Genomic DNA, 22,948 nt, shown 5'->3' on the forward strand with positions numbered 1-22,948 from the left:
GGTGGGTGAGCTCTGACGCGCAGAACGCCGAGCTCCATGCAGTTTTTGTCGTCTGCACGCGCTCCTGATGGGAGGTGCCCGTCTCGCTTTCCCGAATGCCATCTGAACAAACAGTCTTCCACGGGAACTGGACGTGAAGGTGTATCTGGGGTGATAACTTCCTGCCTAATGCTTGCACTTCGTTTTTTTGGTTGAAAAATTCAGTTAGAAGGACTGCTTCAAAAGCGGCACAGCTGACACTTACGTTGGAATCACGCAGGGTTCGTGTTGAGCTAGAGATTCTGACTCATCAGGTCAGGAGCAAGGACTGAGCTGCTTCTGCAGGTGATGCTGCTCGTCTGGGGGACCACTGGCTCTGGCACATAGTGTTCCTGCCCCCAGGTGCCTCTCTCTGCATTCTTCTTTTCTCCTTTTTTCTGTGCTGCCACCTCAGGCAGTCAGCCTCGTTCTGCTGCATTTGCTTGGCAACATTGCCCCCTCCAGCCTCAGCAGCCTCCACCCTCAGGCTCCTGAGCATCGTGCGGGGACAAATCAGTCAGTGTCCCTGTGGCTTCCACAGCAGGGGGCTGACATTCTGAAGCCCTGTCAGATCCCTGTCACAATACCATCAGTCAGTGAAAAGAAGAGAGGCGCCTTGAGATGAGAGTGAAATCGATGAGGGCGCCAGGGCTAGAGCGACAGGAAATCGGAATAGCAGGAGAAAAGGGAGAGAAAAAAATTTAAAAAATTTCACTGGAGGAAAACATATTGTAAATGAGCTCCTTTCAGTATAGAATTTTCCAGTTTCTGAAAGCACTTCCTGGGGTAGTCTCAAATTTAGCTGCAAGTTAACCTCCGATTTCTCTAATAAAGAGCCAACTGCTTGTTTTGTTCATTCATCTACTGAAAATCTTTTGTAACCCTCTGGACTGAGGCTGAAGACTTAAAAAAAAAAAACCTATATACTGTCTGACTGAACGGAGGGCCTCAGAGAGATGGCCTAGTTCTATGAAGGCCAGTCAGCAAGCCCAGCCATTGCTGTAACATTAGCATCGCTGGGGAGGTTTGGAAAATTCCACATACCTAGCCTGCACCTTGGACCAATTAAACCAGAACCTTTGAGGTAGGTCGCAGTCTGCGGGGTTTTTTTTTTTTTTGTTTTTTTGAAGTTTTTATTGAATTTGTTGCATTTTGTTTGTTTTTATGTTTCGGTGTTTTGGCCATGAGGCATGTGGCATCTTAGCTCCCTGACCAGGGATTGAACCCACAGCCTCTGCCTTGGAAGGTGAAGTCTTAACCACTGGACCACCAGGGAAGTTCCAGAGTTTTTTTTTAACGTGTATGTTTTAATGCTTTCCGAATGACTCCCATGTGCAGCCACATACCACTAAGCCAGGTCTGTATGTTCCAGCCCATGGATTGAACCCATTTTAAATAAAACTCTTCAGAGCTGTCCTTTCCATATCTCAGTTCCTTCCCATCTAAACCTTTGCTGCATTGAAAACTCCACAGGATATTTTGGAAACACGATCTTTTTCAATCCAGCAACTTAAGTTGAGCTGCTGATTAAATAGTCAAAGCAGCTTTCTGAAGGCCCAGTGGCTTTTCATTTTCACGATCCAGTTGCTCCCTCTGCTGGCCAGTCTTAGGTAAAGCTTCCTGATCTGCAGAATCTCACTGTAGTCTGCTGCCCTAACCTGGAATCACACAGCCTGTTAAAGCAGCTTTTCTAATCCCACCTTCAACTTACATCTCATTGGTCACTGCCAAAAATGAACCATCTTAACACACTAACCCCTTATCCAGTGGCACTTTTGTTGTTTTTCAGTTTCTAAGTCTTGTCCACTCTTTTGCAACCCCATGGATTACAGCACTCCAGGCTTCCTTGTCCTTCACTATCTCCTGGAGTTTGCTCAAACCCATGTCCATGGAGTCAGTGATGCCATCCAGTCATCTCATCCTCTGTCTCCCCCTTCTCATTCTGCCCTCAGTCTTCCCCAGAATCAGGATCTTTTCCAATGAGTTGACTCTTTGCATCTGGTGCCCAGCTTCAGCCATTCCAATGAATATTCAGGGTTGATTTCCTTTAGGATGGACTGATTTGATCTCCTTGCAGTCCAAGGGACTCTCAAGAGTCTTCTTCAACATCACAGTTCAAAAGCATCAGTTCTTTGGCACTCAGCCTCCTTTATGATCCAACTCTCACATCCATACATGACTATTGGAAAAACCATAGCTTTGACTATATAGGTAAGGCATAAGGCATGATGGAGGAAAGAAATTATATGTGTGTATGTCTGTGTGTGTATATACACAGACACAGCACACACACACACCCCACATGTGTGCATATATTTTGCTTATGTTGATACCAGAAGGTATTCTGATATTAGCCATTGATTGTACTTGCTCCCTGCAGAATAACTGACTTTGATATATACTTTAGTTAGAAAATAGAGAAGGAAAGCTTTCATCCATACCTTCTCTACCCACTTTCATATATATCCCCTATCAACTCACTTCTCCCATCTGCCCTGTAGTTTATCATTATGGCCAAATGCAAACACAGGTAGATGTAAACAGGTGACCTCATCCTGTGGCCCAGACTTTTGTAGCATTACATCAGATGTTCACTGTGCACAACCCTTGTGCCTGTGGAGACAGAATTTGATCCTTGGTCTATCTGCAGGCCAGATGCGGTGCAGCCCAAGCCTGGGTTCCGAAGGAGCCTCCTGAAGATGTCTGTTCCATGTTCTCCAGCTCCGGTCATCAGCATGCCCTTCTTGGTCCTTGACTCATATCTCAACCTGTTGTTCCTACTTTAAATATTTTTTTAACCCTGGCTCAGCCATCAGAATGTGACACATCCCAGGCTTCCCTGGTGGCTGCGTGGTGAAGAATCTGCCTGCTGGTACAGGGGCCACGGGTTCAATCCCTGGTCTGGGAAGGTCCCAGGTGTGGGGCAGCTAAGCCGGTGGGCTTGTGCTCTAGAGCCGTCAGGCCACAACTGGTGAGCCTGTGAGCCTAGAGCCTGTACTCCTCAACAAAACAAGCACCACAGTGAGAAGCCTGCACCCCGCCCCTGGAGAGGAGCCCCGACTCTCCGGCAGCAAGAGCACGCCTGCGTGCAGCAGCAGCGAAGTCCCGGCACAGCCGAAAATGAATAAATAGAGAGATAAATCATAAAAAAAAAAGAATATTATACATCCCTTCTGTTTTGTGCTGTCTGAAAATACAAGGTATTTTTCTATGTTTTCCTTAAAGTCACTGATGAAATGCTGAAGAGGTTGGTAATGGTACCTAGTGTGTGTGTGTGTTGGACTAGAGAGGGAGAATGAAAAAAAAGCCTTGCCCCTAATACTCAGAACCTCCTTCCAGAGACTGGCTAGTTGGCTGTGAATGATTTAACACCATCTGAGACACATTCTCTGATCCCCCCCACCCCCGCCCCAGGGCACTCAGTGGCACAGCTCTTAAAAGCATAGTCTCGCTAATCAAGCCAGCTTGATCTTAAATTCCAGGTCCAGCCACTTGATACCTTATTCTTCTAGGGAGTGCACTCACAGGATGAGAGTTAGGAATTTCCACTTTCTCCTCGGCTCATCTTTGATCTTTATACCATCTGTTCCAAGCAGAGTGTGTAACATCCAAGCCCAGTTCTGTGAATCTTCTTCACAAGTTGGCATTGAGGACTCCTCACCGAGGATCCAGAAAAACATCTTCCAGAACCTAAAGTAGCACACAGGTGTGAAGCAGTCGTGCTTGGAGAGACGCTGAATGCGTGGACTTTTGGAGAGTCAGTTTCAAAATCATGGAATTTAGTCAATCGTTCTCCATTTCCTTAGCCCCATTGCTAAGTCAGTTTGAAATTATCAGCATGGCTGTAGAAGACGCTGCTTGAAAAACTGAGCATCCCAGCTGGGACCCCAGAACGTCCCATTCTCATCACTTTCTTAGTTCGGCCTCGTCTGTAGCCGGGTTTGTCTCACGTGATAAGCTAGGATTCCTCTGCACTGGAGTCTCGCTTAGAGACCTCCCTAACCCCTGGATCCAGGAATGCTATTAGCAGTCCTTGTTCTATTTCAGTGCTGCCCAGGTGGCTCAGGGGTAAAGAATCCACCTGCCAATGCAGGAGTTGCAGGTTCGATCCCTGGATCAGGAGGACACGGCAACCCACTCCAGCATTCTCGCCTGGGGAATCCTACGGACAGAGGAGCCTGGTGGGCTACAGTCTATGGAGTGGCAAAGAGTCAGACACAACTGATTACACATGCACGTTCTATTTCAACCACAGGTGTTATTCAGAGAATGCAGTTTTAGCAGCTCTGGGGCCTGTGCAAAAGCAAAGACCAGCAAATGTGAGAATTAGTGGAAGGCCAAGTCAGTGTTTCTCATAGACTTAGAACATTCTGAGCTCTGAAAGTTAGGAGCTCACTTTTCTTCTATTATTGGTAAAGGAGACGTTTGAGCAGAGAGGCCCACTTTTTCTTAGCGTCTTCCTCTGCCATCAGAGAGGCTGACCTGATGGGTGGGATTTATGCTGTACCTGTCAGCACATAGGTGAGACCAGATGAGTAAGTTTGATGTCATTAAGTCATAGTTCCTCTTATGGTTGATCCCAGACACTGAATATAATCCCCTGTGCTACATGGTCATAGTTTGCATCTATAACCCTGAGCTCACAGTCCATCCTTGCCCTATGAGCCATGTTATAAACGGAAGTAATGGTCATGTTTATAAGATACATTGGATATTTTCTTATTCTGTTAAAATTTAATTCAATTTTAAAACACATCTTTTTTAGGCAGAGCGTTTTAAAAGAAAGCATCATCTCTTGACAATTACAATGAAAATATTTAGAAAATTTTATCTGAAGATATAATTTTCAGTGATGGTTAAAAAAAAATCATAGTTCCTCAGGGTCAAATAGTGTCAGCCTCTACTGAGGGGGTAAGATAGTCCCTTGTTTTTTCTTAACAGAGGCTTAAAAGTCCAGGAAATCACAGAGATACCTTCTGGGAGCTGTGTATATGTGAATATAGGGAAGTGAGACCATTTGGCACCAATAGCTGATGTGTTGGTATTTGCTTTCTACTACTGTATATATGCTAAATGTTTTTCTTGATCTTAAATCCCTCCCTTATTATCCATGTCTGTATTTTCACCTGTGCTTTGAAGGCCCTGTACCTTGCTGTACAGATAACTGAACACCAGCAAGAGGTTTTCTCCCCATCTTTGTGTAGCCGCGGCTATAGCAACTGAGCCTGCCATAAAGGTAGGTCAGCTATACTGTGGAGCAATCTAGTTAGGAGGGAGAACCGATCATAAGAGACACCTAATAAGAATGAGGCTTCCCACTACAGTCACGTAACAGGCAGCTGACTGCAGCTCCTCACCCAAATTCCAGTCCCGGGGTGTGACTGAAGCGCAGCAATAATAACCAGTCAGCAGTAGAGTCCAGGGCTGACGGTAAAACTCCATGGATATTCTGATAGCCAGATCCTTGGCTGGCGTTGTTTTGCGCACAGGTCCCATCTAGCCCTGATCTGGGGACACGGGGCTGGGCGCTCAGGAATGAAATCGTAGCGGCTCAGTAAGCTCCCCAGCGCAGGTTTCCCTAAATGAGATGTCTCAAGGTGTTGCTTTACCAGCTGGATTGTTATATTGCTGGGGACAGAGAGGCTTTGGTCTGGGAGCTTCCACCAACCCTCTTTTTCTTCTATTCCTCCCTCATTTAGAGCCCATTGATCTTCCTTGGTGTATCTCGGGGACGGAGGCAATTCTGGTGCCAGGAGGACCTTAAAGATCAACTCAGGGCCCACTGTGGGGCCGGTTGGGTCTCCGCCTCCTCGGCTGCCTGGTCAGCCAACCTTTTTCTTTGCTGCTTGGATCAGTTCCTCCTGATGGCCTTTTTGTAAAGGAGTGGATGACTGCCACTTGGGAAGGCTCCAGACTACTTCTAACAGCTGAAGATTTCCTTTTTGTTCTTAATCTCCTTTCCCCCTTGCTGTCAATAGTCCCCTTTCTTTATAAATGGCTCCATGTACGCGTCAAGCAGCAAAGGGACACCTTGAATCAGTAATAGATGCTGACTCGTTTCCCTTCGGGGTGCCTCAGTGCCTGGGCGAGTGCGCACAGCCCAGCCCACGGTGCTGACCACGCTCGTGGCGAGGCCTCAGCCTCCACGCTCTCGTCAGTTGTTGTTACGGCAGAGCCTGCTCTGCACTGCCCGTCTGGACGGCACTGCTTCCGTCAGTGAACAGTTCCATTCCTGGGTTCTGGAGGGGAATGTGTCGGGCCTGCTCGAGTCAGTTTCACCCATGACCTCCTCACAGTTATGATCGGGGGTTCCCGCTTCCGTAGGTAAAAACGTGGCGGGGTTCAGCGTCTGCACAGTCTCGAGTTGGACCTGTGGGTTTTCGCAAAGCAGTCCTTGCTAGTGAGTCATCCAGGAGCTGGTCAGCCACCTACGCCCCTGGCTATTCATTGGGGAGTAACAGCATGGGGAACCTTTACATTTATATTTTGTCCTAGAGTAAGCTCATCTGCTTCTCTGACCAAAACCACAGTGGCAGCTAATGCCCGGAGGCCTGGCGGCCATCCCGCGGCCACTGGATCCAGTCGTTCGGATGGAAATGTGACCGGGCGCTGCCATGGCCCAGCTGTTTGTGTGAGGGGCCCCAGTGCAGTGGGGTTTTTCTCAGGTACAAAGAGGTTAAAGTCCCGCGTCACGTCTGGCAGCCCTAATGCTGGAGCGCTGGTCAAGAGTCTCTTTATCTCCTCAGAGGCCTTTTCCTGTTCAGGTCCCCACTCTAGGGGGTCCTTAGCAGACCCTGCTGTGGCTTTAAACAAAGGCTTGGCAATTTCAGAGAAACCCAGTATCCAGATTGAGCTGAATCCGGCAGCCCCGAGGAACTCATGGACTTCTTGCTTGGTGTTCGGCTGAGGCATTGAACAGATGGCTTGCTCCCTCTCATGTCTGCGCGCCCGATGCCCTTTTAGATGACAAACCCCAGGTACTTGACCTCCTGTCTGCAGGTCTGAGCCTTCTTCCCTGACACCTGTGCCCTGTGGTGGAGAGTAGGGCCAACAGAGATTTGGTGTCTCCAGCAGTCCCCTTGGGTGGGACTAGCGAGCAACAGGTCATCCATGTACTGGAGTAGGTGCAGTTTAAAGTTTCTCCATGGAGGCAGCAAGGCCTGGAGCCGAGCTTCACCAAACAGGTGAGATTTTGGTAGGTGAGTTTTTGAAGCCTTTGGCAATCAAGTCCAAGTCAGCTGTGTCTTTCTCTCGGTGTTTGGGTCTTCCCATTCAGAGGCAAACAAGGGCTGGCTGGCTGGTGACAGGCAGAGGCAGAAGAAGGCGTCCTTGAGATCGAGGCAGGTGAACCAGCCTGCCTGAGTGTGTAAGAGACTCAGGAGAGTGTAGGGATCTGGGACCACTGGATGGATGGTGATCACTGCACTGTTGATGGCGCAGAGGTACTGGACGGGGCAGTAGTCATTCCTTCCAGACTTTTTGATTGGCAAGAGCAGAGTGTTCCAGGGAGACTGACTTTTGATTAGGATCCCGGCATCTCGTGGGCGCTGGGTGTGGTGCTGAATTCCCAGGCGAGCCTCCCGTGGTCCTAGATATCGTTTCTGTCCAGCAGGAGTCCTAGCCTGAGGTCCACTACAGTGGAGGCATGGTTTTTGGCCAAATCTCGGAGCCTCTTCTCTGCCCAGACATCAGGGAATTCTTCTGGCAGTCTGGGGGGATTTATTTGTTCCCTCCCCGAGGAATAGAGACACCATTCCTCTTCCCTGGGCATGGCCACGGCCATCATCAGAGCGGATTGTCTCCCCAGGGTGAGGCTCGCGGGCTTTCTGGGGGCAAAGGTGATTTGCACCCCCAGTTTCGTCAGTAAGTCTCTACCCAGCAGGGGAATGGGATGTTCTGGTAAGGACAGAAATTCGGGAGTCCCCAGATGGCTCCCTAGCTGACATGAACGGGCCTTGCAAAATGAGCGGGCTGCCATGTCCCCTGTGGCCCCAACAACAGTTTCTGTTCGGCCTGTGAGGGGAGCCACGGTGTGGTTACCACGGAGTGTTCAGCTCTGGGGTCCACCGTAAAAGTCATTGATTGGCCCCCTACTTTCATCATGACCATGGGCTCCCGGGGGCCCAGGATCAGGGAGCCCAGTCTTCCTAGTCTGATTCTGCTCTGGCCCGGCCAGTAAGGTTTTGGACAGCCGGCTCAGGCTGGTACTTCTCGTTGTTGGGTTGACTGAACTTCTTTGAGCCTTTAGTCCCTCTGCGATGAGGGCACTCACTCCTCCAGGGTCCAGTGTCTTTGCAGTGGGTGCACTGCTCGTGGGGTAGTGGTGGTCTCTGCTTGGTTTCCCCTTTCCACGCGGACGGTCTGTTGCACTGGGTCTGAGCTCCTCAGTGCCGCTGCCGGCAGGGCTGCTTTCTGGTTCATTTCTGTATCTGCTTCTCGCTGGGCTTCACGGTCTCAGTCCACAGAGACTTTGTTTGCTACCTCCCGGAGCTGTGTGGCATTCATCCCACTGACGCCTTCCAGCTTTTGGAGCTTTCGTTGGATGTCTGCACGGGATTGAGCCACAAAGGCAGCGTTCATCATCCATTGACTCTCGGTTGTCTCAGGGTCAGATTGGGTGTATGTCTGAATGCTTCACACAGTCTTCCATAGAAATCGGTGGGGGGTCTCATATGCTTTTGGGATTATGGTTGTCATTTTGGACATATTGGTGGGCTTTCTGGCTCCCGCTCGAAGTCTGTGGAGAAGGGCATCATAGTGTTGACCCCGGGTTACTTGTCCTTATCTGGTGTTGAAGTCCCAGTGAGGTCTCATCTCCGGCATCGCCTCTTGTGTCCATCCTTCCACATCTAAGACCTCTGCAGTGGCTTGACCTCTGAGCGATTTTTGGGCTTCTGTCAAGATGCATCGCCTTTCCCCAGTGGTGAAGAGAGACATAAAGGGCTGGTGACAGGCATTCCATGTGGGCTGATGGGTGTGGAAAATGGACTCTAGGAGGTCAGTCATGGTCTGGGGTTTATCAGAGTACGCTGGATCATGGTGTTTCCAGTTTAGGAGATCGGTAGTGCTGAAAGGCTGATGATAGAGGAGGGAGTGACCAGGCTGGACTGAGCCATCCTCGTTCATTGTTGAGGACCTTGAGTTTCTCACAGTGGCATCTGATGGGCCGCAGCCAGCTGGTTAGATGGTTGCGCTGAGCAGAACCGCGTCCCTCCTGGCTCGGGGCTGGAGTCTTGCTCTTGAGGTGGTGCAGGGGACACGGGGTTGGGGGGGGGACAAACTGTCTGGCAGTGGGTCCAGCGCTGGCTGTGCCGGGGCTTGTGGAGTCAGGGGGGCATGTGGCGGGGGCAGCAGTGGGTCTTCTGTGGGATCTCCCTGGAATATAGGGTTTTTTCTTTCCTTTTTTCTGAGTGGTTGGGTCACAAATACCCTACACTGTCCTTGTCTGTTAGTGCAAACTCTTGCCCATGGGGGCAGGTTCTGTGCTATTAGAAGCCGGGAGTCTATGTATGGAAGCTGATCTGGATGTCCTGGACTCCAGTGACTCCCTGGGGCACTGCTGGGACAGCAGGCAGGCCGAGAGTGCCCTCTGGCGGCTATCCAATGTCAATGGATGGCCAATCCAGCTCACATAAATTATAAAGCTTCCTGGGGGCCATCTTGACTCTGTAATCTCCTACAAAGCCCTTCTTAAAGTTCTTTATCATGCAATCTAAAACTGTTGTCTTAGAGGCACCTCCCCTGTTAGCAAATGTAATCTACCTGGCAGGGTTTTCAGGAAAACCTAATCTCTTAGATGTCAGCTCAAGGAGACAGAAGAATAACTGGTAACCAATAATTTCTCCTCCCTATGGATCCCAGCCTGAGTCCCTGGTGCAAAGAGAGACAAGGGTGGGGGCCCCCTTAAAAGAGGAGACTATGCAGGTGCCCACTTGGCTGCATCCCCGGAGGGAGCTTAGGTCCCTCTTAGCACTGGCGAATCCGTGTAAACCTGACCTAAACCTCTGACCGGATCTGTCTCCAAGGGAGGGACTGGGTCCCCCAGAGGCAGACACGGCCTTGAGTCATATGAGCTCACCATGGAACCGCAAGCTAGGGCCCTCTCAGACTCCATAGCCACAAAGGCCCTGAAGCCACACAGTGGAGCCTGAAGCGCAAGTGGATCAAGCCACACACTCATTCATGTTCATTTTTCGTCTGCCTGGCCACTCTCCGGAGGGAGACTTAGACACCTCTTAGCATTGGCAGGTCAGTATAAACCCCTGACCTGGACCAGCCTCATAGGGATCAAATTCCCCAGAGACTGGAACCACCTTCAGCCTTAAGAGGTCGTCACGGAACCACAGGTTTTAGACCCTCAAGCTCCGTAGTCCGAGGACTGTGGCGCTCAGTCTCACTTCCTTCAATCAGCAATCATGCATACACAAGCACTCAGAGGTCATCACGATACCCCCCTTTTCCCGAGTCCCCAGGTCTCCCTATCTGATGCTCCCTTCCTGGGACCTCCAAGGAAGTGATCTGTCTCCTCTTCTCCCTGTTGGGGTAGGACCTCCTGATTGGGGACTGGCCCCAAGGCCTTACCTGGCCCTGTAGCCATTCCTGGTGGGTTGGTCTGTCCCTTCAATGAGTCCAGTCAGGGCTCGTCCATCCAGAGAGTCGGAACACCGGTCCAAAACAGAACTTGGGATACCATCAGGTGGCGCGCCTCCTCGTTCATATCCCGGCTCCTCCGCTCCAATCCAGCCAAGCCACCAGTCCATGTGGCTCAAGGGGCAGGCGTGGTTGGAATCTCACTGGGGCCTCCAAAAATGTTGCAGAAACCAGTACTGGAGAAACCAAGCACTATGCTCGGAGAGTTGGAGAAATCAGGTTTACTACACCGGCGGGCCAGAGGAGTTACCACTCCAAGCTCTGAGCCCTGGTGGGCCCAGAGGAGTTAGCACTCCAAGTTCTGAGCCCCAAACAAAGGGATTACAGAGTTTTTATACACATACAGGCATGATTAAGTGGGTTTGAGGGTTTGCAAGGACTGGGGCGATTTCCAAGAGCAGGACAAGGGTGAGTGAGATAAGCTTCAGTTCCTGGTATTGTGAGTCCCCACTTTCTGAGACCTACGTCATCTAGACTTTGCAAGGAGCAAGCTGAGTTACAGAGGCAGAAGGGGAAGGAGGTAAAATTTTAACTTTTCCTCTTCAGTATAAATGTGAGAGTTGGACCATAAAGAAGTCTGAGTGCTGAAGAACTGATGCTTTTGAGCTGTGGTATTGGAGAAGACTCTTGAGAGTCCCCTTGACAGCAAGGAGAACAAACCAGTCAATCCTAAATGAAGTCAACCCTGAGTATCCATTGGAAGGACTGATGCTGAAGCTCCAATACTTTGGCCACCTGATGCGAAGAGCTGACTCACTGGAAAAGACCCTGATGCTGGGAAAGATTGAAGGCAGAAGGAAAAGAGGGCCGCAGAGAATGAGATGGTTGGATGGCATCACTGACTCAATGGACTTGAATCTGAGCAGACTCTCACTTATCCAGGAGATAGTGAAGGACAGAGGAGCCTAGTAAGCTGCAGTCCATGGGTCCACAAACAGTTGGACACAATTTAGTGACTGAACAACAACAATGGCACAAATTCCACTGTAATATACTGGCTGCTGTCATAGAGCTTGAGCCACTGAAGGGTTTTCAGCGGTCCTTATATATGGTCTGATGTCCTTGAACTTGTCAGTCTTGCCTTTATGATTGATGCCTGAGGATATTGTATTTTCGGTGCTTTGTCATGGGCAATATTTCCTGCAGAAGCAACATTGACTTCTAATTCTTCTTTTCCTTTGCCCACTTTCTGTTTCCTGTGCAAATGGCCCAGTAGTTGTAAGACAGGAGAATATTTTTTTGTGGTGTGGAATCTCACCAGTCAGTGTTCTAATGACTGAAAAAGAAAGTCTAATGTATTTTCTTTGCAGGTGATTTTCATGAGATGACCACGGTATTATCACTTTGAAACCGAACACTGGTGATGGATGAGGATAGTGCCTATGAAAAAGCTTTGTTAACATAACCATTGTAGAAGCAGGTACAGTCAGGGTATCAATTATACCTTTATTAGGAAGTGAGAGAACAAATTTCACATTCTGGCTGTACTATCCATGGTTTATAAGACTTTGTTGTTATTGTTGTTCAGTGGCTGAGTCGCGTCCAATTCTTTGCAGCCCATGGGCTGCAGGCTTCCCTGTCCTTCGCTATCTCTGGAGTTTGCTCAAACTCATGTCTGTTGAGTCGGTGATGCCATCCAACTATCTCCTCGTCTGAAATAGACCTTAGAGGGTCTATTTCATGTGATGGATTGGCCATGATCAAGATGTGGTTTTGAGCTGAGAGTTTCTCCCATTAGTTGAGAAAGTTTAATACTGTCGAAATCCCTTTGTCCTTAATGCAGAAGTCAGTGGGAACTCAAAGGAGAGCACCCCCCAGGTGAGCTGGCTGCTGCCTGTATGCCTGACTGTCTGCCTTCTTGAAATAATGATCAGAGTTAGTGGAAAGAAAGGAGAACATGCCTCTTGCAGAGACTCTGTTCTCACAGTTGTTTATGTCTGACTTGTCTTTGTCTCTTTTCCTCTTACTGGTTGCCTTCCTCTCCCACCCAGCCCATCAACCTTGTGACATTGTTTGTATAGATCTGCCTATGAATTCAGTTAAGTTCAGTTGCTCAATCATGTCTGACTCTTTGCAACCCCATGAACTGCAGCAAGCCAGGCCTCCCTGTCCATCACCAACTCCCGGAGTTCACCCAAACTCATGTCCATTGAGTTGGTGATGCCATCCAACCATCTCATCCTCTGCCGTCCCCTTCTCCTCCTGCCTTCAATCTTTCCAAGCATCAGGATCTTTTCCAATGTCAGTTCTTTTCATCAGGTGGCCAAAGTATTAGAGTTTCAGCTTCAGCATCAGTCCTTCCAGTGAACACCCAGGACTGATCTCCTTTAGGATGAACTGGTTGGGTCTCCTTGCAGTCCAGGAGACTCTCAAGAGTCTTCTCCAACACCACAGTTCAAAAGCATCAATTCTTCAGTGCTCAGCTTTCTTCACAGTCCAACTCTCACATCCATACATGACTACTATAGCCTTGACTAGACGAACTATAGCCTTGACTAGACGAACCTTTGTTGACAAAGTAATGTCTCTGCTTATTAGTATGCTGTCTAGGTTGGTCAAAACTTTCCTTCCAAGGAGTAAGCGTTTTTTAATTTCATGGCTGCAATCACAATCTGCAGTGATTTTGGAGCCCAGAAAAATAAAGTCAGCCACTGTTTCCACTGTTTCCCCATCTGTTTGCCATGAAGTGATGGGACTTCATGATGCCATGATCTTAGTTTTCTGAATGTTGAGTTTTAAGCCAACTTTTTCACTCTCTTCTTTCACTTTGATCAAGAGGCTCTTTAGTTCTTTTTCACTTTCTGCCATAAGGGTGGTGTCATCTGCGTATCTGAGGTTATTGATATTTCTCCTGGCAATCTTGAGTCCAACTTGTGCTTCTTCCAGCCCAGTGTTTCTCATGATGTGCTCTGCATATAAGTTAAATAAGCAGAGTGACAATATACAGCCTTGATGTACTCCTTTTCCTATTTGGAACCAGTCTGTTGTTCCATGTCCAGTTCGAATTGTTGCTTCCTGACCTGCATACAGGTTTCTCAAGAGGCAGGTCAGGTGGTCTGCTATTCCCATCTCTTTTAGAATTTTCCACAGCTTATTGTGATCCACACAGTCAAAGGCTTTGGCATAGTCAATAAAGCATAAATAGATGTTTCTCCAGAATTCTCTTGCTTTTTTGATGATCCAGCAGATGTCGGCAATTTGATCTCTGGTTCCTCTGCCTTTTCTAAAACCAGCTTGAACATCTGGAAGTTCATGGTTCACGTATTGCTGAAGCCTGGCTTGGAGAATTTTGAGCATTACTTTACTAGCGTGTGAGATGAGTTCAATTGTGTGGTAGTTTGAGCATTCTTTGGCATTGCCCTTTTTTGGGATTGGAGTGAAAACGGACCTTTTCCAGTCCTGTGGCCACTGCTGAGTTTTCCAAATTTGCTGACGTATTGAGTGTAGCACTTTCACAGCATCATCTTTTAGGATTTGAAATAACTCAGCTGGAATTCCATCACCTCCACTAGCTTTGTTCATGGTGATGCTCCTAAGGACCACTTGACTTCACACTCCAGGATGTCTGGCTCTAGGTGAGTGATCACACCATTGTGATTATCTGCGTCTTGAAGATCTTTTTTGTACAGTTCCTCTGTGTATTCTTGCCACCTCTTCTTAATATCTTCTGCTTCTGTTAGGTCCCTACCATTTCTGTCCTTTATTGAGCCCATCTTTGCATGAAATGTTCCCTTGGTATCTCTGATTTTCTTGAAGAGATCTCTAGTCTTTCCCATTCTATTGTTCTCCTCTATTTCTTTGCATTGATCGCTGAGGAAGGCCTTCGTATCTCTCCTTGCTATTCTTTGGAACTCTGCATTCAAATTAGTATATCTTTCCTTTTCTCCTTTGCTTTTCGCTTCTCTTCCTTTCTCAGCTATTTGTAAGCCCTCCTCAGACAGCCATTTTGCTTTTTGCATTTCTTTTTCTTGGGGATGGTCTTGATCCCTGTCTGCTATACAAAGTCACAAACCTCCGTCCATAGTTCATCAGGCATTCTATCAGATCTAGTCCCTATGAATATTAGTGTTAATTAGTGCTTGCAAGAATTGCCTTGTCTGATCCTCTGAACCCAGTGTTTCAAGAGGAACGGAATACCTGTGTCTAGCCCTAATTCATCAGAGCAGGAAGCAGTGAGTGAAGCTCCCTTTTGATATCACAGCCCTTCTGTGCGTCCATGCTAAGTTGCTTCATTCATGTCTGACTCTTTGCGACCCTGTGGACTGTAGCCTGCCAGGCTCCTCTGTCCATGGGATTCTCCAGGCAAGAATGCTGGAGTGAATTGCCATGCCCTCCTCCAGAGGATCTCTGACCTGGGCATTGAACCCGGCTTTCCCACATTGAAGGTGAATTCTTTACTGTCTGAGCCACCAGGGAAGCCCATCACAGCCCTTACCCCCTAGAAAGTCAATGCATGAATAGTCAGAACTTTATTTCCTTACCTCCTAGTCAGTTCAGTTCAGCTCAGTCGCTCAGTCGTGTCCGACCCTTTGCGACCCCATGAATCGCAGCACGCCAGGCCTCCTTGTCCATCACCAACTCCCGGAGTTTACTCAAACTCATGCCCACCGAGTCAGTGATGCCATCCAGCCATCTCATCCTCTGTCGTCCCTTCTTCCTCCTGCCCCCAATCCCTCCCAACATCAGAGTCTTTTCCAATGAGTCAACTCTTCGCATGAGGTGGCCAAAGTATTGGAGTTTCAGCTTCAACATCAGTCCTTCCAATGAACACCCAGGACTGATCTCCTTTAGGATGGACTGGTTGGATCTCCTTGCAGTCCAAGGGACTCTGAAGAGTCTTCTCCAACACCACAGTTCAAAAGCATCAATTCTTTAGTGCTCAGCTTTCTCTATAGTCCAACTCTCACATCCATACGTGACCACTGGAAAAACCATAGCCTTGACCAGACAGACCTTTGTTGGCAAAGTAATGTCTCTGCTTTTTCATATGCAGACTAGGTTGGTCATAACTTTGCTAATCCGCAGAGATGAAGTGAGTCAGCATCATTTCCTCCCATGATGTGCCAGTTCTCTAGTTTTTCCAGCTTCTGCCTTTATGTCTTCCCCTTCCTAACTCAATTGATTGTCCGTATTGTCCTATCATGGTTTTGAGTTACACATTTGGCACTGTCTCCACAGATCAGGGGATCCCCATGGAAAAAGTAGGTGGGCTGGCTTCTCCCCCATTGCCCAGACCTCCTTGACCCCACCCCGTTTGCTATGAGTGCTTTGAATGGTATCTGATTCTTTCGTAGTGCTTACCGCATGCCAGGTAGTGTTCTGCCACAGGTGATGAAGTTGCTGTTATTGTTGTAGCCACGTGTTCCGGGAAACAAACTCACTCAGGATGATGCAAATAGTGGAGTGCAGTTTATTTACACCGGCGGGCCCAAGGCAGAGTCTCCTCTTAGCCAAGGACCCCAACCAGTTTTTGTGAAAACCTTATATACCCTAAGTGTACGTGCCCAAACCCACCTCCCCAAATTCCCTGAAACTAGTCTGAACAAAGGGCAAAAAAAAAGATATAATCAAAGTTAACCCGTGATTCATATGCCTTAAGCCTAGGTAGTTAACAGTGGACAGTTATCAATAGTTCTGTGGTCATACCCCAACAAGCATAACAGAATGTATGATTCTACTCGGTTACACAGATAATTAGGGTATTCTTTTAGGCAATGGAGACTCTAGGTACGAGCCCTGGGGCTCTTCCTACCGGGGGCCTGGTTTTCCAGTTGGTATGTAGTTTCCATAGATACTGGGCATAGAGCTCAAAGTGCACAGTCCAGCCCACAATGGAGTCCTGCTTTCAAGACAGAGCCTGTTCTTTCTGTTTCCTCCTTCATTATCACCCCAGTTTACAAAGAAGGAAATTGAAGCTCTGTGAGGTCCCATGGCTAGCAAGGAGGGGATCGAAGTGGTCAGTTCTGTCTCCATGATCTCAGATCCTAAACCATCAATGATCTACCATGATCACTGAGTATCATAGCTATGGAAGGTGGAACTCAAAATTTAAAAGGAGCGTGCCCAGTTGTAGGTGAACCAGAATTGCCTTTTTATGACTTTGACCAAATCAAACACTGTGGCTGAGAAATGGAATATTTCCTGCTGTATCAGTAAACAAGGATGTCAGAGTCATCAGCAATGACTGCCACCTTGGAAGGTGAGCTGGTGAGCCCTGAGGGAGCCCAGGGCACAAAGAATACCTGCCCTCGAGCATCCATCTGACTGCAGCCCTTCCCTATAGGGAGCCCTGAGGAAATTCAGGATGTGAAAACACAGGATTCTGGTCCCAGATAGCTGAGATGCATATGGAAGGAATGATTTCAGTGAGCCCAGACTCTTGCATCTTCCTATACAGATAAAAGCACTAAACTACTTAACTCGGGATATCTGATTTTCTTTAATTTGAAAAAAAAAAAAAAAACTTTTGAAGTTCAGACTCCCTGACCTTTGTTGCAAAACTTCTACATAACCTGACTCTTCCCCAAGCCCCCCTTGTCTTCTTGGAGCAGTTCTCTCAGGGTCACTAGAGATGCTGTCTCCTGGGCTTGAAGTCCTAAAAATTCCACCAAATAAAACGTAATTCTCAACTTTCATGTTTCATTTATTAAGTTGACATGGGGATAGAAAAGTAGGTGGTCTGCTAAAAAGGCTGCACAACTTCAGAGTTGCAAGTTAAGTCTTATTTGGGACAAAACGAGGACACCAGCCCAGGAGGCAGCACCTCTGATAGCTCTGAGAGACGGCTTCAAAGAGGCAGTGGGGGAAGGTCAATATATGAGATTTTGGTGAAGGGGGAGCTCAATGCGATCAAGTGCTTACTTTACAAGAGGTTTTCTGCCAATCACCAGGAGCTGCTGTCACCATGAAGGGATTTAGTGCTTTGCTAGATAGTAAGAGATGCAAATATTGGGATCATGAGGTCAGTTCCTGAGAATATCCCACTGTCTAAAGACCTGTCCCACCAGATTCCCTGGAGCACAGCGTGCCTCACTCCACCCTGAAGTCCCTTGGGGGTGTTGAAGGCCAACAGCGGCAGCAGCATCGGGTTCTTCTCAGAGGCGGATGGCAAACGCCCCGGTTGTTCAGTTATTGGCAGTGCTCTTGTGATGTGCTGTGTACTTAGTCGCTAAGTCGTGTCTGACCCTTTCCAATCCCGTGGACTACAGCCCTCCAGGCTCCTCTGTCCGTGGGATTCTCCAGGCAAGAATGCTGGAGTGGGTTGCCGTGCCCTCCCCCAGGGGAGCTTCCCAACGCAGGGATCGAACCCTGGTCTTCCACGTTGCAGGCAGATTCCATACCATCTGAGCCATCAGGGATACTTGGCACATGCCAATTTGTAGTTGACAATGGGGAAAGAAACTGAAAGTGTGCAAAGAAAAAGATAGTATAGGGAGAACAGTATTTGGGGATGAAAAAACTCTGTGTCACGTGACTAAAGCTGTGAACTATGACAAATAGTGTGACCAGTGGGGAATGTAAGCGTCCCAAGCCGTCTGTCCTTTGAAACATTCTGCTGCCCAGAGAGCGGATGTGGGGGAAGAAGTAACAGAATTCTTAGAACTGTTAAATGATTACATGTCTGATACCGCAGTGAAGGACAAAAGCTCTTGAAAGAATCATGAGGGGCACAGGCATACTTTATTCAGTTCTGTGAAGATGACAGCTCATCCTTTGCGTCCTAGGCCTACTTCTGAAGTTTGGCGTTGATAAAACACAGATTTAACTTGCCTTACCGCATTTAGCTGCATTTGTTAAAACTCAGACATTCGACTTGGGTGGCTCTAGCTGTTTTTACTGAAATAAAATCCCTGGCACACAATAACGGAAAAAAGAAAAAAAGAAATCAAGAGTTTCATCATATGCAGTGTACTGTTTTCTACACTGGAGAATCTTGAGTGTTTTGGAAATAATAAGTCTGTTTCCACAATTTCCTGCTCTCCACTAGGTTCTTGGAACGCCAAATGAGGACACATGGCCCGGAGTTCACTCTTTACCACATTTTAAGCCAGGTATGTTTCACTGATTACGAAAAACTAAGTGCTACTGACATGCAAATGGTGAACGTATAGATACTCTCCCTGCAGCTGATGTTTTACCTGGAAAATTCTGGTTACGTTTGCCACTGTGTACTCTACCTCTTATTGGAGTTGTTTCGTTTTCACAGTTTATTTGTTGGTAAAAATAGACTGAATGACATCCCTCATCAGTGTTTCACCATATGTTTTTTGTTTGATTTGACTGGCTAATCTTGAAGTGACCTCTCATTTCACCATCAGTTAGACTAGCTTCCATGTCTATGAAAAACAAACTTTAAATCTAGCTGCTATAATCCATCTGTGTGATTCCTAGTAATAATACTAGAAAAGTATTAAATTGGAAAAAGTAAAAATCATATTTATTTTGAAAAACTATAGTAATACATGGTCAATTAATTTGAGTTTAAACATAGAAAATGTGCTATATGTCCAAAATTCTATAAAAAGAAAAGTTAAAATATTTACACCCCTGAAAAAAATAAAAATTAAAAAAAATATTTACACCCCTGAACCAGAAAATCCGAGAGAAAATGTGACTTTTAAAATGTTGTCACTTTTTTTCTTACCAGTAGGTGGCAGTCAAGAAACTTCTAGTTTTAATAATGACACTTAGAAGAATCTCAAAATGGTCTATGTCATTTTTATAGGCGAATGAAAGCTTTAGAATTGGAAACTTAATAAAAATAAGTGGGATGAATTACTATAAAGTATACTTTTGTTTGTCTTTTCTTGGGTTAAAAAACCTGAATTATAAAATATGCAGAAAGTTAAAGTTGTTAGTCGCTCAGTCGTGTCCGACTCTTTGCAATTCTTTGACAGACTGTAACCTGCCAGACTCCTCTGTCCTTGGAATTCTCCAGGCAAGAATACTGGTGTGGGTTACCATTTCCTTCTCCAGGGGATCTTTCCAACCCAGGGGTCAAACTCGGATCTCCTGTGTTGCAAGCAGAGTCTTTACCGTCTGAGCCACTGGGGAAGCCCTACCATTAAATTACTGAAAGGAATTTTGTGGACGCTCTAATGGTCTATTACTTTATGAGGGAAAAGAGCTGTGAATGATTACTGTTACAGGAGTCAGATACCCTCTTTTTCTCCCCTTCCTCTCATCTGGGGGACCATCAGGAATTAACTATCAATCCCAAAGAATGACTGAGATGGAAAACTATTTTTATTCTTAATATTTCTCTTCTGAAGGTATAAGGTGTACTGAAAATTCTTTTTATCCTCTTTGGCTGCCCCAAGGACTCTGTACTTTTACTGAATATTTTAAATAACCTCTGTGTTCTGAAAGACTACAGAATGTTACCAGTTGAATGTGGATTTTGTCTTCTCTTTCTTTAACTGAGCAAGAAGCATTCTCTAACTGCTTTTATGGAGTTTAAGTGAGAACAGAGCTGTTTATAAATATTCCAAGTGTGGGCTCTTGAAGAAGGCTAGCTTCCTTGTGTTAATATCTAAAACCTTAAGTCCTAGGGAAATAAAACAGAGAATATGAAAAGAGTTTAAATGAATAGAGTTAGATGCAGAAAGGAACAATTAAGATAGTCATTTGATCTGCCAAGTTTCTGGACTAGGAAACATGGAGTAATTGGTTTATTTTGGTGTGAATAGATTTACCTTCATCAACAGCATACAAAAGCACTTGTTAAATGTGTTCTGGGAAAGTACTATGATGTAATGCAAATGGAGCTAACAGTTTGAGAACTTCATGAGGTTAAGGACAGTGACTAGTACACATTTTGGTTCAATAAATGTCTGTTGCCCTGAATTGTATTGAATGTTTAAAATAAGCATTATTTATGTGACTCTGATGATAGACATATATAATTAAGGTGTATATATATATACACACACACATGTATATGTATATGTTTAAGTTATTAATTTTATGTATGCAACCACAGATACATAGAAGGTAACGGGGGACTCCCCTGGTGGTCCCGTGGTTGGGAACTCTCCTGGTCCCGGAGGATCCCACAGGCCTCCAGGTGGCTACTCAGCCTACACACGCCAGAGCCCATGCTCCGCAGCAAGAGAGGTCGTTGCAATGAGAAGCCTGAGCTCCACAACTGGAGAAAGCCTGGGGGCACAGCAACCAAGACCCAGGGCAGCCAAAAATAAATAAATAAAATTAAGAAGGAAAAAAAAAAAACGTAACGGGGATCCAGAAGAATAATGTATTTAGATGTGCATAAGGTATGGATGCTGACAAGGGGAAAACACCCTCCACACAATGCTTAGGGCTTGTGGGTGAGAGTACAGGTGATAAATGCTTCCTGGGTTCCCTTGGGCAGAGTCAAGGAGAGAGAAAATAATAGACTGAGGCAAAGGGAGTCTTCTGAGACCATCAGGGGAGTCCTGGGGAAGAAGTTGCATATTCCCAGAGGAGAAAATACTATGCTAGGGCCCACCTGCCCCACCCCTTCCTCGTTCTATTTTCCCCCTCCTCATTCTATCCCCAAAGAGTGCCTTAGTAAGTCTCAGGGACAATAAGAAAGTCTGAGCCTTGAAGACATACTTTGTTTTGCTTTGTTTAATAGACTTTCTTTTTAAGAGCAGATTAGGTTCACGGCAAAACTGAGCAGAAGGGGCGGAGACTTCTGGTCTACCCCCCGCCCTGACACACGTGCAGCCTCCCCCATTTATCAGCGTCCCCCACCAGTTGGTATGTTTGTTACAGTCTGATGAACCTCCACTGACACATCATTGTCCTCAGAGTCCACAGATTACATTAGGATGTGTTCTTGGCGTGGTACGTTCTGTGGGTCTGTGCGTGTATGTGCTTAGTTGTGTCCAACTCTTTGAGAACCTCATGGACTGTAGCCCACTAGGCTCCTCTGTCCATGGAATTTTCCAGGCAAGAATACTGGAGTGGGTTGCCATTTCCTTCTCCAGGGGTTCTTCTCAATCCAGGGATCGAACCTGTGTCTCCAGCATTGGCAGGCCGACTGTTTACCACTGAGTCACCTGGGAAGCCTATTATGACTTGTGGCCACCACTGTGCTATCATACAGAGTAGCTTCACTGTGCTGAGAATCCTCTGCATTCTGCTTCTTTACTCCTCCCTGTCCACTCACCCCTGGCAACCCCAGATCTTTTTACTCTCTTCATAGTGGTGCCTTTTCCAGAATGTCATATAATTGTAACGATACAGGATGTTCCTTTTCAGACTGGCTGCCTTCACTCACTAATATGCCTTTAAGGTCCGTCCAGATCTTTTCCTGGCTTGATAGCTCGTTTCTTTTTAGCACTGAATAATATCCCACTATCTGGATGCACCCCTGCTTATGTAGTCATTCACCTACTGAAGGACATCTTGATTGTTCCAGGTTTTGGCACTTATGAATAGAAATGCTATAAACATCCCTGCACAGGTTCTCTTTCTTCTTCGTCATCTTCTTCTTTTTTTTAAAGTAGTTTATTTTTTAAAAGGAAAAATTAAAAACCCCTCAGTGGCACTGATTTTTTAATTGGTAGAAAGTCATTATGGTGTTTCATAATGGACCAAGTGGTATAAGATATAACAGGATAAACACTTTCCAGATTTCTTTAGTTCATTTTCCCCTATTAAAAATAACATTTATAGGTCTGTTTAACCTGTGAAAACAGTTTCAGTCTGACTACATGAAATCATTCCAGAAACACTGATGGGCCCTTGGACATCCAGAGACTGGGCTGGCTGGGATTGTGATCCAGCTCTGTGCATGGTTTCCGGCGTGCATGTCCATGGGGTCTCTCTCTTCCCTCCTCTGACCACCTTCCCTCCCTGTGGCCCCGCTCACTCCTAGCTGAGCCTTGACATAGTTCTTTTGTCGCTGTTGTTTATTTCTGCGTAGTTAGTTATTTCAAAGACTTTATCTTTTAGAGCTGTTTTAGATTCATAGCAAAATTGGCCATAAAGGACAGAGACTTCCCATATTTTCCCTACCCTCATGTGGGTATAGCATAAGGAATTTTTAGGGCAGTGAAACTACTCTGTATGATACTATAATGGTAGATACGTGTTTACATATGTTTTTCAAATCCAAAGAAAGTACAACATCAAGAGTGAACCTGAATATAATTTGGGTGATAATGACGTGTCAATGTAGGTTAGCCAGCTGTTAACAGATGTACCACTCTGGTAGGGGATGTTGATAACGGGGGCAGCTAAACCTGCCTAGGTTTTCATGTGGACATATGTTTTCGACTCCTTTGGGTAA

The 22,948-nt window shown here is 46.6% G+C and overlaps 1 protein-coding gene across 3 annotated transcripts in view; it reads left to right on the top strand.

The window, feature by feature from the left end:
* Window positions 1-22,948, top strand: part of CDK14 (cyclin dependent kinase 14) — a 638,693-nt gene that overhangs the window by 440,165 nt on the left and 175,580 nt on the right. For all 3 annotated transcript variants that reach the window (XM_043873241.1, XM_043873240.1, XM_043873242.1), the window contains one exon: window positions 18,656-18,719. In XM_043873241.1, the coding sequence (XP_043729176.1) occupies window positions 18,656-18,719 (64 nt within the window). The remainder of the gene's footprint in view (window positions 1-18,655; window positions 18,720-22,948) is intronic.

The sequence above is a fragment of the Cervus elaphus genome, chromosome 18, assembly GCF_910594005.1.
Source record: "Cervus elaphus chromosome 18, mCerEla1.1, whole genome shotgun sequence".
Taxonomy (NCBI): Eukaryota; Metazoa; Chordata; class Mammalia; order Artiodactyla; family Cervidae; genus Cervus; species Cervus elaphus.